The sequence below is a fragment of the Lissotriton helveticus genome, chromosome 11, assembly GCF_964261635.1.
Source record: "Lissotriton helveticus chromosome 11, aLisHel1.1, whole genome shotgun sequence".
In the NCBI taxonomy this organism is placed as follows: Eukaryota; Metazoa; Chordata; class Amphibia; order Caudata; family Salamandridae; genus Lissotriton; species Lissotriton helveticus.
The window spans coordinates 50,527,277-50,542,725 of record NC_136072.1 but is presented as its reverse complement, the minus strand read 5'-3'; the positions used below and the strand labels follow the sequence as shown (position 1 = coordinate 50,542,725).

The window sequence follows — 15,449 nt, the reverse complement described above, 5'->3', positions numbered from 1 at the left end:
TACCGCAGTGATTGACTTTAACATGTTAATAAAAAGAATTCTTTTTTTTAAAAAAAGGTATTTGCATTAATTATTATTATTATTATTAAATTTTTTTTTATCTTTTTTTTTTTGCTCTCTTGGGGCAGTGTGTGCTGAAATTTCCCCTTCTAGTTTCAATCCAAACTATCTTCTTTCGGGCAGTCATGTTACTTACGGATATCGCCATCCTGCTTTTAATTGGTTTGCTATTGGGGGAAATGTTTAATTAAAACAACGTGGCAAAATAACAATCTCCCAAAACAGTTAAGAGAGCCCCTGACTACCAAAGGCATCGGATTCTGCCGCTGTTTCTAATTGACGTCACGTTGCTAAGGCGTTTTCCCCCTTGAAGCTTCCAAACACAACTGTTTCTTTCGCGCAACCGTCACCTCTGACCAATCGTCTCACAGATTCAATCCGTGCACGTTCAGCAGAGGACTACTATTGGTGAAAGTATCTCTCATTAACGAATCATACTGAAGCTAGCTGTGATTTCTTGCCGGGTCTTATGGTTTTGACCAATCACATAACGGTTTTTTTAGCATCCCGGCGGCTCACGGCTCTGTGAACCGCGTCAATCAGTGCGGTGCCCTAAACTTATTGTCAGCTTTATCTGCCTGTCATGTAAGAGGCGGGACATAGGCAATAATTCTCCCAGGTGGTTGGCAGTACCGAACCTTACATTCCAGCAAGTTCTTTTACTCGATTTCGTAGATGAACTCATGCCATTGGTGTATTTCTTGTTCTGTCATCAATCTTCTTGAATCGGATTTGTTGCTGTTCCTTGGCCAACCCAGTGGGCGGGTCTGCCAGGCCTGCTTCTACACAGGGTCGGTTGCTCGGTGTGAAGTGTCAGCCCGGCCGTTGACTTGTGCCCAGGCGGAGGTGGGGAGCGTCCGTCTGTCGCGGGAGGGAGTCGTCGCCCCCCGTGGTCTGCAAAACCAGGCCTGCCACCCTTGACATTGGGACCTGAAGCCCCCAGTACTGACAGGCAGCACCCCAGCTCCTCTACACCCCCCCTCTGCTGCTGTCTGTGCCACTGACCCTACTATTGAGAGACTGCCAGCTGTCACCTCCATCCACCTCCTACTTGCCTCTCATTCTCTGCCTCAAACAAGCTTTCTCCTCCTGCAGACAGACAGATCTCCTCTCCGGCACTGCCTGACATATTGACCCCTCAAATCCTCTCCACGTTGCAGGCAGCAGACCCTTTAATTTGAGCCCCCCCCCCTGCCCAGTCACCTACAGCCCTCTAACCCACCCGGACCTTCATTGATCAGTACCCCCTAGGCAGAGCCCTAGTTCACCTCTGTGTGAAAGCCCATCCCATGCTCCTCCCTATATTTACATTTTAGAGCCCATTCATCCCTGCAGTACCCTGACCACCTCCCACTGCACGCCCCTGATAGCCCCACGTGCTGGTGGTCGCCCTTGACCCTCTGCTGACCTCTAGCTTTGAGGGCACCCCTCTGCACCTCGCTTGCAGCTGCACCGCTCTTTCCTGTTGGCCTTTGGCTCTCAGGCTCCCTACTTCTTACTGACAATCCGGATTACAACAGCCTTTCCGGTTAGGCCTGCACCTGTTCCCCAGCTGGCTGTGAGCCCTGGACTCCACTGCCTTCCACCCTACTGCCAGCTGCTACCCTGCCTCTGGAAGCCAAGAACAAGAAAGGGACCCTCGTGAAATGTCTGAGAAGGAGGAGAGAGCCATGGAGATCCTGAAGGGCTTCAAACTGTATCCCTTTCCACAAATCAGGAGGTGAAAGTGGCCAGGAATGTTGGAGAGCGATGGGCACTGCGTGGTGGAGGGAATGGGCAGGGGCGAGGAATGGCAGAGCGTTCTTAAATATTGCAATCTTAATAATGGTCTTGAGTGAATCCATGCCACCATCTCAACAGTCCTGGCCTTAGTATATGCTTGGTTGATTTGCAGAGTGCTCTTTAATCCATAGTGTACCCCAAGTTCGATTCTTGAGCCAGTTGTACAATAGGACCAAATTATCAGCTGTCAATACTTTAATAAGTAAGTGTCAGGATTCCATGGTCATTGTCAGTCCTAAACAGCAAGTGGTGAATAGGATTAAAGCACTGAGTGGCAGTGCTTTAAACGTGGTGTGTGTAACTCCTTGTTGGATTTTGGTAACAGTCGTTTATGGTGTACTGGCATGTGGTGTGCTGGGGGGCTGGTTGTATTTGTACTACATTCCTTGGGGTGGAGTGGTTAGGTGTTCCCGCAAGGAGTTTGAGACGTACAACCTTTAGGTTGATGGAACGTCAAATTGGTTTGGGTCATGTGGGGAACACATGCAGGGACCTACATCTTGCAAAGATGGCATTTTTGGGAGTAGCATCCACCGGCTACCATGGTTTGGCTGGTAGTGTAAGTTGAGAGGGTTGAGGAGAATAAAAATCAAAATATCATTTAGTGGACTAAAGAGTATCATGCCGAATAATCAATAAAAGGCAGCAACTGGAAGTTGAAAGGTGACGGGTGCAAGTAGATAGAGGTATAAACTGATGAGAAATAGAGCCTAGGCCGAAGGAAAATGAAAATGTGCAGATATTGATGGTAAGTGTCAGTGAAGTACTGTTTGAAACTTACTGATGGAGTCTGACAAGGATTTCATTTTTTTTGAGAACTGTAAAGGTTGTGATGGGTATAGGTTGTGATGGGTTTAGATGTGGAAGGGTATACAAATGTAATCAAGCAGAGATTGAGTAAATCCGGTATAGTTAGAGGTGAAAGGTGAGTAGTCTGTCCGTGGACTGGTGGTTAAAGAGAATCGGGTTGTAGAAAAAGTTGAAAGTGAGTAGAATGAAATTAGAGGCTATGCTCATAACAGTGAAAAGTTTTCTTATTGGCGATGGATGTTGTGGGGCCAGACAGATTAGCTTATGATAGCTTCACGTGATCCATTCTTGGGTATGGAAGCAGGTGGTTGGTGTTAGGCGGGGATTGCTCTGTATTGGGTTTGATGGACAACAGTATTGGGATATGCATAAGGGAGGTTGTGTCTTTGCAGGATTAAAATGTAATTTATTAACCATTTCAGTGCAGGAGTCAGTGTTTTAAACTAGACGGTGATAATCTGCATCTCATTGATGGATGAATTTGTCAAAGTATCCCTAAAGCCCAAACAGAAGTCACATAAACATTATTTTTGTACCAAGTTAATATGTTCCTACCCCGATTTCTATCTTTAAGATAGTGTGCACACAGTATCAACGAAGCATTAGGTGGGAGTTTAAAGAAATCTAATCCCCGCAAAATCACTTCGCAATGATGTACCACAAGCATGGATATGATCTTCTCTGAAGTGTGTTGCTTTGGGGTTAGTATGTGGGAAGCAGTAGCTGTTGATGGGCACATAGTTTAAATTTAGTGTCCAAATCCATGGTTTGTAAAGCAACAATTGCTTTGTGATGTTTTGGGGCTGGTTGAGCCGTTTTCAGCAGGTGTATGGTCTAAAGTGACAATGTACTCGCGGTCAAGCTGTGTAGGAAAAATAGCCTTGGGAAACGGTCTGTCAAATTTTTATGCAATGTGGAGGAATATGAATTTCTGGCCCTAAATCTAAAAGCTCCACTAAAGCGGAAAAACAGTTGGCACACGTTTATGTCTTTGATTATCTAGACCATTGTCTCAGCCATAAACTATTATGGTTATGGCTAAAGCAGCCTGCAGAAGAAGGGTACAGAAATTTGTTGAAATACTAAGCCATTCTCCATTGTATGAGCAAATTCGATGACTGATCAATACATTCTATACTCAAAATGTATAATATGACCTCAGTAGCTGCTTCCCTGTACGGAGCCATACTGAAGAGCTACATACGAGCAAGTACCAGCGTTACAAAAAAAAAAAGGAGAATTAAATTGAGGTCCAGGCACCCCATTGGAAGCTTTTAAGGCTAGAACTTGGTATTACTAACATTGAGTCAGCAACCTGACGTTAACCTGCATTTTATTGGACTAGAATCTGAACAAACCCTGTAAACCAAATTTATATAAATACTCCTTCAGGTATTTTGGAACATAGGAATTCAAGTAATTGAATGGCAGGATCTTGTCAAAAACTTATTACAAAAGATGGCATTTCCAACTACTGAAATAATGCAGGACTGATGACTAAAGCTAGTAGTACATTAATAAAAATTCTGTATTGTTCAACAGAATCAGTTTAACCCAAACTGCAAAGGGAAACTTACTACATCATATCTGAAAGTAAAATCCTCTAGTGCAATTGAGTGTTCTATGGACCAACTGACACCTGAAATAAAGAGCGGTTTCCAAATAACACTCCGATTACGGTCTCCTTTAGTCTTGAACTAAATTATGGTACTTGTTTTTAATACTTGTATATTGAACTGGCTAATTTTATATAGCGACTCCATTTTCCGTTTGTATGTATTAACTGAAACAAACCATTAAATCAATGGGGTATCACCCACAGAGTCAAAGGACCTGGGTATAAATTAATATAAAGAAAACAATGGTCCTTGAGTTTCAATCCAATAAACCTTATATCGATATCATTTCTAATTAGGTAATGCGATTAAATCTGCATATTTCGACTCAAGCAGAATAGGAGAGATATGTTCGTTTTGACATTAGTTATGTACACATTGCATGGAAGGAAAAAGCAGTACCCAAGAATGATAAGTGTAGCCTAAAGCTAGAATGAAAAAAGTATTGTACCCACACTTCAAGTGTTCATGTTACCAAAGTATTACATATTTATTTACAATTTCATAAAACAATTCTACTTGTAAACGGCGCAAAGACTATAAAAGTATAGTCAAGTAAAGAAAAAGGGTGCTCAAGTGATTAGAAGGAAAAAGGAAAACAATTGTAATGTACAGTTCTGATATTTACAAAAAACAAGGCGGCAATTCTTCTGCTAATTGTATAGGCCTGTCCAAACTATTCAAAAGGGGAAGGGGAATGGGGACAAGAGAGGTACAGGCACACAAGTTGAAAAGCGTCGACGTTTCGACCCTAATGCTCTCGGGAATTTTGAAGCCTCGGCTGCGGGTCTTCTTCAGGACAAGGGGCAGGGGTTGGAAAGATGGGGAAACTTGGCCGTGCTCAAACTCGTGGTCAAAGTCGAACACCTGAAGTACAAGGATGAGGTAGGTGTTAGATAAAGTTTAATAAATCACAAGGTTGCAGTTCAATGTGGGCTACTGGGTACGTTACCAATGAAGCTGGTCAGGTGGGGACTCCGTCCAAGCTTCCAGGGGGTCACCTATTAGGCAAGAAAACGGAACTGGGTCAGTGCCCCTCTCCCAAGGGCTACTAACTCCAATTAACCAGTCCACTAGTCATCGACTGTGGATCTAGACTCACCTAATAACTTGTTGGTGATCTTATGTGAAGTCTGTCGGATGTTCAGCTTGATGGTTAGGAATGGACCTGTGGGGGACGAACAATTTAATCAACCCCATCTGAATGTATCAACTTACAGACCTATCGGTAAATGTAATTAGGACCTTTTTGGTAAGCGTAATTGAGAACTTACCACTGTTTGTGGATCGATTGGGGGGGGTCCTACCGGCGCCCCCATGGGCACTCCGGTGGTGGTGGAATTGTATGGTGTCAACGTTGCCTCTATAATTATATGCGGACGTTTAGCATAGAGGTCAGGTACACACGTTACCTAATGTGGAGTAAACAACAGAGAAGTGTGATTGAATACTTCATCTGTCCGTGTGGGTAAGAGTTGTTAAAACGCTAGGTAGTAAGGAAAACGAACGTTCACCCCACAAGGTATTGGAATGCCCTTCTCTCACCTTGGCAACAGTAGTTGGTATGCTGGATACCGCGGGCAATTACCACCGTCAACCGACCCGCATTGGCTAATAGGGTAACATGTGACTCTAGCTACAACACGGAAGTAACAGCCGTATCCGGATGCGGTTCTCCGTTCGGATTACTTGACGGTGGTAATTGCCCGCGGTATCCAGCATACCAACTACTGTTGCCAAGGTGAGAGAAGGGAATTCCAATACCTTGTGGGGTGAACGTTCGTTTTCCTTACTACCTAGCGTTTTAACAACTCTTACCCACACGGACAGATGAAGTATTCAATCACACTTCTCTGTTGTTTACTCCACATTAGGTAACGTGTGTACCTGACCTCTATGCTAAACGTCCGCATATAATTATAGAGGCAATGTTGACACCATACAATTCCACCACCACCGGAGTGCCCATGGGGGCGCCGGTAGGACCCCCCAATCGATCCACAAACAGTGGTAAGTTCTCAATTACGCTCACCAAAAAGGTCCTAATTACATTTACCGATAGGTCTGTAAGTTGATACATTCAGATGGGGTTGATTAAATTGTTCGTCCCCCACAGGTCCATTCCTAACCATCAAGCTGAACATCCGACAGACTTCACATAAGATCACCAACAAGTTATTAGGTGAAGTCTAGATCCACAGTCGATGACTAGTGGACTGGTTAATTGGAGTTAGTAGCCCTTGGGAGAGGGGCACTGACCCAGTTCCGTTTTCTTGCCTAATAGGTGACCCCCTGGAAGCTTGGACGGAGTCCCCACCTGACCAGCTTCATTGGTAACGTACCCAGTAGCCCACATTGAACTGCAACCTTGTGATTTATTAAACTTTATCTAACACCTACCTCATCCTTGTACTTCAGGTGTTCGACTTTGACCACGAGTTTGAGCATGGCCAAGTTTCCCCCTCTTTCCAACCCCTGCCCCTTGTCCTGAAGAAGACCCGCAGCCGAGGCTTCAAAATTCCCGAGAGCATTAGGGTCGAAACGTCGACGCTTTTCAACTTGTGTGCCTGTACCTCTCTTGTCCCCATTCCCCTTTCCCTTTTGAATAGTTTGGACAGGCCTATACAATTAGCGGAAGAATTGCCGCCTTGTTTTTTGTAAATATCAGAACTGTACATTACAATTGTTTTCCTTTTTCCTTCTAATCACTTGAGCACCCTTTTTCTTTACTTGACTATACTTTTATAGTCTTTGCGCCGTTTACAAGTAGAATTGTTTTATGAAATTGTAAATAAATATGTAATACTTTGGTAACATGAACACTTGAAGTGTGGGTACAATACTTTTTTCATTCTAGCTTTAGGCTACACTTATCATTCTTGGGTACTGCTTTTTCCTTCCATGCAATGTGTACATAACTAATGTCAAAACGAACATATCTCTCCTATTCTGCTTGAGTCGAAATATGCAGATTTAATCGCATTACCTAATTAGAAATGATATCATTAACTGAAACAAATACATTTAAAACTAGACTAGTGCCTGTTATAAGGAAATGCCAGATACAGTTCCTTTGAAATGCTAGCCAGTATAAAAGTTTCTGTAGTCTTGCTGACTTGCAGTCCATTATATACCTGCCCTGAAATGCGGGCTTTCTCCTTGCTAAGATGCCATAACTTACTGCTGAGAAAATAGAATAATGAATCACTTGGACTTAAATCACAATTCTGTGAAACTCTTCCCCTTACAGCCATCTTGCACCCTCTTCCCCAATCAGGCTTTTGGTGCAAGAGAGCTGGCTCATTTTTTCGGTGGAAGGAAAGTAATTGGTATGTATTAGAGTATAAACGTGGCACTGATTTGTACTTTTTAAGCCTTGCATAGACTGGGCATGCACAGTCTCTTCGAATCATTTTGCTTACTGTTAGTGAGCTTGGAGCCCACCCATTACTTGCCATTGGAGGACTCCAAAGCCACTCTTAATTGCTTGGTTCCTGCTCGTCAGTTCTGCGGTCAGCACTTCTCTGTTCTTACATGTGACCCTCCCCAGAGTGTGGCCCAAGTCCTTGTGTGCTTACACGGCGTGCACTTTTGGGACTTTTTTTGTTTTTTTGTTGAGACACTCTACAGAGTACATCTTTATTAGATGGGTATGTTGTCTGCCCCAAACCGTTGTGTGTTTCTTATTTCCCCCCTCCCTACCCTCCCATTGCTGTGCCCCCAGGCTTGTTTATGTTGCTTTCAGCACTGTTTGCAACTATATCTAGGCCACATCCTTACTGTTTTCTTTCTTTTTTTTTTTTTTTAAATTTGCCCGAGTTTGTGTTTATGGGTTTCTGGCATCACTGCGAGGGTGCCTTACACATGAGTGTGTGTGTTTATTCTTGGCTCAAGCACACCTGTTATCACATTAAGGAGGCCGCTTGCTTGCTTATACACACACTCTGTCACATTACCTTTCCTTTGAGTTGAAACAATGTGCTCCCAATGCTCTCTTAGCTTGCAATACACTGGGGGAATTTCCCATTCATCTTTTTTACTGGACTTTTACGGGTTTCCCATATTCAAAGGCTTCTGATCTGCCAATAACGAGACCCTGTGAGAAGTTGGCCTGGTAGGGGATGTTTCCAATTCTGGAACCACCTACTACCTGACCAAACAATCCCCTTATGGTGTCTGGTTGTAAGTCAACCTTATTAGACAAGCTATCCTAGGGGTAGCATGGACTAAGCAGCCTAAAGGCTTAACTTAAGAGGTCGTGTTAAGCGAGCTGTTTTACCACATACAATCCTGTAATACCAAATGAAAGGACACCACACAAGTATATATTATAAAAATATATGTATTTATTACTAAAAACAATCCCCAGTATTCTTTATGAATAAAGGGGCACAAGCGTTAAATCAAAAAGCACTGTTTAAACATACAAAGTTGCACAATTATGGATGAGGGTAGGGGCCACTCAAACCATATACTAAACAAGTGGTATAAGAGAGGCCACTCGAACAGTGGTTAGGCCTAGGGCCTAGGGAATCGCTGGGAGCAGTCAGGACAAGCAATGCTGAAGTCGGGAATGGCCCTCGGGATTCGGGAGATGTGCGGAAAGCGCACGCATGCACCAATGTTAACCAATGGTGCGTAAAAGTTGTAAAGTTAAAGTTAAAGGACACTTCCGCTGAACCTAGGAATACAAAACTTAACACACAGACCCTAGAGGTGTGCACCAGTGTGGGAACACCGGCGGAGCAAAGTTACCTCACCCACAGGAAGCGGGTGCATAGGGTCGAAGTGACGTCGGGTTTTGACACGCAGGCTCTTGGTGCTTGAAGCTGAAAGGGCTGCAGGCGGGTTGAAGATGAAGTGTCCGGTGGAGTCCAAGGGTGGACTCAAGTAGAAAAGTACCTGAAAGCAGAGGGGACAGAGTCTGGGTCACTCAGCAGTGACCAGGGTGGAACCAGGACGGAACCAGGCAATGTCGGGCGCAATCAGGTGGTCGTCGAGGAGCTTCTCTCCGCTGTCACGTGGGCTCTGGGGCATCTGCGACGTCCAGGAGCAGGTCACGATCTGTCCCACGCAGGCTCTCACCGTCGGTGCAGTCGGCTTCCGGTTTGGAGCAAACAAGCCTTGGTAAGAGCAATCCACGCGGGATCGGAAGATTGCTTCTCACTCGGACCAGGAAGGTCAGAGTCGGGGCTCCTTTTCAGGGGAGCTGGTGTGGATCTGGAGCAACCAGAATCACAAGTCTTCTTTCGTAGTTTGTCGGCACAGGGACCACAAGCCAGCTGGCAAGTGACCGGGCCAACGCGTTGAGCCAAAATGTGCCAAAGGGTCCCACGCAGCACTCGTCGAGTGTGGAGGGCTGAACTTCGGCTCAGGAGTAGCTCAGGGTGGGGGCTTCTCAAACCCCGGTGCACAGCTTCGAGGGTCACTCGTGGGCTGCACGGTCAGCGTCTCGTGGTCAATTCAAGATGGCGTGCCCCACGCTTCCGGTCGCCTCCACGGGTCTCAGCTTTGCAGAGACTGTGGATCGGGCTGTTAGAAGCTGGGCAGGCTTGATCTCGTCGATCTCAGTCGCTCGAGTTCCGGCGGGAACTGCAACTAAGTAGACGTCGAGGGCTGGATGGTGCCTGCTGCTGCAGGGTGGTCACTCCTTGACCACAAGGGAGATTCTTCGGGCTTCCACGTTGGAGTGGAGGTCCAAGGGTCCAGAGTTTCGTTTCAAATGTTTCTTCCAGGCAAATCTGAAGTGCATTGGCACTGCTCCCACTCTTATTCGAATCTGGTGGGCGTGATTACCTGCTAGGTCCCCTCCTATGGGTGGGACCCAGGAAGTGGGTGGATACACCCCCTTCCTTTGATCCAGGCCGCCCTGGCACGAGGGCTGGAGTGCCCCAGAACCGGTTTGGCCGGATTATGCAAGGGGCCGCCTTGTGCGCCCCCAGCAGTGTCTGGTTTCTTTCAAACCTCCCTGCTACAATACACTATCTCCTGTCTGGAGGGCGGTGACACCCTCCTGTGACAGGAAACCCTTTGTCCAGGACCCCCTTGACTGAGTTTCGGTCAGCTCCAGGGGTCCAGACATTTGTCTGTGGCAGAGGCATCCATTTTGTGGATCTTAAGGCCTTTGGAGAAATCAACCGCATTAAAGCAAAGTAACATGTCTTACCCCTCTAGAGGGGTGGAATGCCATCCCCGTCGCCAGAACTGGCGAGGGGATGGTATTCCAAAGCGTATGACACCTTACACGACATGTTTTGATAAAGCCAAACCAAAGTTGCTAAATAACCGCGAGGATTATAAGGCACTTAATAGTATATGGTATGGCATTATCCTGAAACAGCTTAGGGATTTGTTCCCGACGGCTGCAGACAGGCTCAGCTCATGCTAGAGCTCCATCTCACATAAAACCACGCACTCAGCCCCCAGGATTGATGAGGCCTTTCTATAGGAGTGGCTCACAGGTTTACATGTGTCCAGATATAGGTTTAGACATAGGTATACTATATCTAAGCAAGGGGTGTGTACACCACCTTACCCCAGCTGAGTGATCAGCCAGTTGTGTCAATTTAAGAACCAGCCAGGGGTGGCAAAAGATATGCTGCAGCCCCTGGTAGGCCTTAGTGGCTCCTGTGCCCTGTGCACCTATAGTGCATTCTACAGGGGCTGACAAGGAGTCCATTTCCAATTGGTATGTGCCTATAGCACATGTGTCAGTAATTTAGTGAGAGAACAGCAGGCTGGGGGTCTGATCAGCAGGCCCACAGCCTCAGTAGTCGAAAACCAGTGAAGCAAAAAGCAAAAATTTGGGGTGACCATAGGATAGCAGACCCTACTCTCCTACACAACCCCCCCCCAAACGCAGGGACATTAAACTAACCTTGACCAGATAAGTCTTCATGTTCTAAGTGGAAGTACCTGGAGAGACCATCTGCATTACCATGGTCAGTCCCTGGGCGGTGCTCCACTGTAAAGTCCATCCCCTGTAGGGAAATGGACCACCTGAGTAGTTTGGGATTTTCACCCTTCATCTGATTAAGCCACAAGAGGGGCTTATGGTCTGTTTGCACCAGGAAGTGAGTTCCAAACAAGTAGGACCTCAACTTCTTTAATGCCCAAACCACAGCAAAGGCCTCCCTCTCAATGGCTGACCAACGTTTCTCTCGGGGAGTCAGCCTCCTGCTAATGAAAGCAATTGGCTGGTCTTGACCATCTTGATTAAGTTGTGAGAGCACAGCTCCCACCCCCAACTCAGAAGCATCTGTCTGAACAATGAACTGTTTGGAGTAGTCAGGACTCTTTAGGATAGGTGCAGAGCACATGGCCTTCTTCAGGTCTTCAAATGCCTTCTGACAGCTAACTGTCCACTGAACCTTTTTTGGCATCTTCTTGGATGTCAAGTCATTTAATGGTGTCACTATAGACCCATAGTTCTTCACAAACTTCCTGTAATACCCAGTCAGGCCCAAGAAGGCTCTGACTTGTGTCTGGGTAACTGGAGGAGCCCAGTCCTGTATGGCCTGGATTTTGCTCTCCAGTGGCTGGACCTGGCCTCCACCAACTAGGTGGCCCAGGTACACAACCTTACTCTGCCCTATCTGGCACTTAGTGGCCTTGATAGTTAGGCCTGCCTTTTGCAGGGCCTCCAAAACTTTCTTCAGGTGGATCAGGTGATCCTCCCAGGTGGAGCTAAAGACAGCAATATCATCCAGATAAGCTGCACAAAAGTCATCCAACCCAGTAAGGACTTGGTTCACCAACCTTTGGAAAGTGGCAGGTGCATTCTTCAAACCAAAGGGCATTACCACAAACTGATAATGTCCACTAGGGGTAGAGAATGCTGTCTTGGCCTTTCACTCCTCAGCTAGTCTGATTTGCCAGTAGCCAGCTGTCAGATAGAATGTGCTCAAAAACTTGGCAGAAGCCAATCTGTCAATGAGCTCATCTGCCCTTGGAATGGGATGAGCATCTGTCCTAGTGACAGCATTGAGACCCCTGTAATCCACGCAAAACCTCATTTCTCTCTTTCCATCTTGGGTATGAGGTTTTGGCACCAGGACTACTGGGCTGGCCCATGGGCTCTCAGAGGGCTCAATCACTCCAAGCACTAACATCTTTTGCACCTCAGCCTTGATGCAGTCTCTGACATGGTCAGGTTGCCTGTAGATCTTATTCTTGACAGGCAGACTGTCACCAGTGTCCACAACATGGGTACACCAGTCAGTCTGGCTGGGTGTGAGTGAAAACAAATGCCTGTGGGCCTGCAAAACTTGTCTGCAGTCCATCTGTTGCTGGTCAGTGAGGCTGCCTGCCAAGGCTACTCCATCAACTGAACCATCATCAGGGTTCTGGGAAAGCAGGTCTGGGAGAGGGTCACTCTCTTCCTCCTGTTCCCCATCTGTGGCCATGAGCAAGCTCATGTCCTCCCTGTCCACAAATGCTTTCAAGCGATTCACATGGATTACCCTGTGAGGGCTCCTGGGTGTTCCAAAGTCTACCAAGTAGGTGACTTCCCCCTTCTTCTCAATAATAGGATAGGGTCCACTCCATTTGTCTTGGAGTGCTGCTGGAGCCACTGGCTCCAGTACCCATACCTTCTGTCCTGGTTGGAACTCTACCAGCACAGCCTTTTGGTCATGCCAAGCCTTCTGCAATTCTTGGCTAGCCTCCAGGTTTTTGGATGCTCTTTCCATGTACTCAGCCATCCTGGAGCGGAGACCAAGTACATAGTCCACTATGTCTAGTTTGGGCTTTTTGAGAGGTAACTCCCATCCTTCCTTCACCAAACACAATGGGCCTCTTACAGGGTGGCCAAACAAAAGTTCAAAAGGGCTGTAGCCAACCCCCTTTTGTGGGACCTCTCTGTAAGCAAAGAGCAGGCAGGGTAAAAGAATGTCCCATTTCCGCCTGAGCTTCTCTGGTAATCCTTTTATCATGCCTTTAAGGGTCTTGTTAATGTTAATGTTAAGCACACTTTTAGAGCGCACGGCTACCCCAGAGGGTGTCCCGGCGCTTTAGCAAAGATGCCCCTAAAAACAGAAAAACCAAAAGGTAAACAAACTGCAGAAACGCGGGTTACTAGGTGAAGAACAGAGTCTTCAGCTCCTTCCTGAAGGCCAAGAGATTATTTGCTTTCCGGAGGGAAAGAGGGAGTGCATTCCACAGGCAAGCTGTTACGTGTTGGAAGGAGCGACCTCCCATCCGCACACGTTTGACCACAGGCACCTCCATTTTGGCCAGGTCCGCCGACCGCAGAGACCTCCGTGGCACATAGAAAGCAGTGCGCTTCCTCAGGTAGAAAGGGCCGGTCGCATGGAGAGCTTTAAACGCCAATGTGAGGAGTTTAAATTTAATTCTCTCCGCGATTGGTAGCCAGTGAAGCCTGGCTAGGAGCACTGAGGCTCTTGCTCTCCTCGGCAGGCCATAGATGGCTCTGGCCGCCGAATTCTGTATGACCTGCAACCTAGATAACAAATATTTAGGTAGGCCCGCGAAGAGCGCATTTGCATAGTCCAGGCGTGATCCCACCAACGCCTGAACTATATTCCTGCGGTACTGCAAAGAGAGCAGGGGCAGAAATTTTCTAAGCATCTTGAGGATGCTGAAGCATTTCCCTGCAAGTCCCAGGATGTGGGGACGAAAAGACAGATCAACGTCGAACACCACTCCGAGATTTTTTACCTGAGCTGATGGAGCCTCAGGGGGGAACATGTCCTGGGGCCACCACGACTTCCAGTCCAAGTCTGGGGCACAGCCAAAGAAGAGCAGCTCAGACTTGTCTGAGTTGCATTTCAGGCTGTGCCGCTGGAACCACGCAAAGACTGCGCTCAGACAGTCCTTAATTCTGCCGCCGTTGAAGACCTCACCCTTCCTGCAAGTGAACAAAAGCTGGGTGTCATCAGCGTATGAGATGACCCGGGCCCCGAACGCCTCCGCTACCTCCGCTAGAGGGGCCATGTAAATGTTGAAAATGGTGGGGCTCAAGATAGATCCTTGAGGCACCCCCACCTCCAGCGCAGGCATTTCCGCCGAGAACGGCGGAGCCCAGATCACCTGTCGGCGGTCGGCAAGAAAGGATTGAAACCAGTCCAACACCGTCCCTCGCAGACCAATCTCCCTGAGTCTTGAGAGAAGGCCTGCGTGTGGGACGGTGTCGAACGCCGCCGAAAGGTCCAACATGACCAACATCGCCCGTCCCCCCTGATCGAGTATCTCCCTGATGGTGTCCGTGACCTCTACCAGAGCGGTCTCCGTGCTATAATTTGCACGAAAGCCGGACTGGGAGTCATGCAACAAATTGTTGTTTTCAATAAAGGTGGAAAGAGTGAGCTGAACATGTTTTTCCAACACCTTCGCCAGAGCAGGGAGGAGGGAGATCGGACGATAGTTAGCCCATTGCAGGGGGTCTAACAGAGGCTTCTTAATCAACGGCAGGATAAGTGCATGTTTCCACTGTCGTGGGACAACCCCCGAGCTCAATGAAAGATTCAGCAGGGGGTTCAGCAAGCTGTTCAACGCTGGGGCCACCCTGCCCAGGCATTGTGCCGGACAGGCGTCCAGTGGCGAGCCAGATTTCAGTCGGGATAGCAACTCCAGCGACGTTTCGCAGGGCAGCTGAGGAAAAACAGATAATGTGGGCCCAGAGTCATCCCTACAGGGGTCTAAAAAGGCGTCAGCCATACGGGAGTCCACCGATGGAAAGGTGGCCTGAATCTTTAGGATTTTGGTCACAAAAAAGTCGGCCAACTGTTTAATCCATTCCTCCGTATGTGAGTGAACAGGAGTGGCTACCACTGGGTTCACATACTCCTTCACAACTCTAAAGAGTTCTCGGCTGACATTATCAGCCTTGTCGATTCTCTGTTCAAGATAACTCTTTTTTTCTGAGGCAATCTGTTTATAATACGCTTTTATCGCGTCTCTGTATTTCGTTTTCTCCACCGACTCATAATTGCGCCGCCAGCGCCTTTCCAGCTTCTTACATTCTTGACGCATTATGCGAAGAGTGGAGGAAAACCAAGGGGCTGAGTTAAAATCAGGGGCGGTTTTAGCAGCCCTCAAAGGGGCCAGCTCCTCGAATCTTGCCTGCATCCAATTCTGGACCAGGATTAAATCGGCTTCCAGATCCCCGGTCAGTTGGCACGGGTATTGGCCAAGAGCATCAGAGAGCATTTCAGCTGTCAC

At 47.2% G+C, this 15,449-nt stretch overlaps 1 protein-coding gene across 1 annotated transcript in view; it reads left to right on the top strand.

Annotated features, from left to right (window-relative positions):
* Positions 1-832: 832 nt before the first annotated feature.
* PDE6D (phosphodiesterase 6D) overlaps positions 833-15,449 on the top strand; it is a 134,308-nt gene continuing 119,691 nt past the window's right edge. Inside the window, exon 1 of the mRNA XM_078667436.1 lies at positions 833-1,756. Coding sequence (XP_078523562.1) covers positions 1,707-1,756 — 50 coding nt within the window. The 5' untranslated portion in view covers positions 833-1,706. The remainder of the gene's footprint in view (positions 1,757-15,449) is intronic.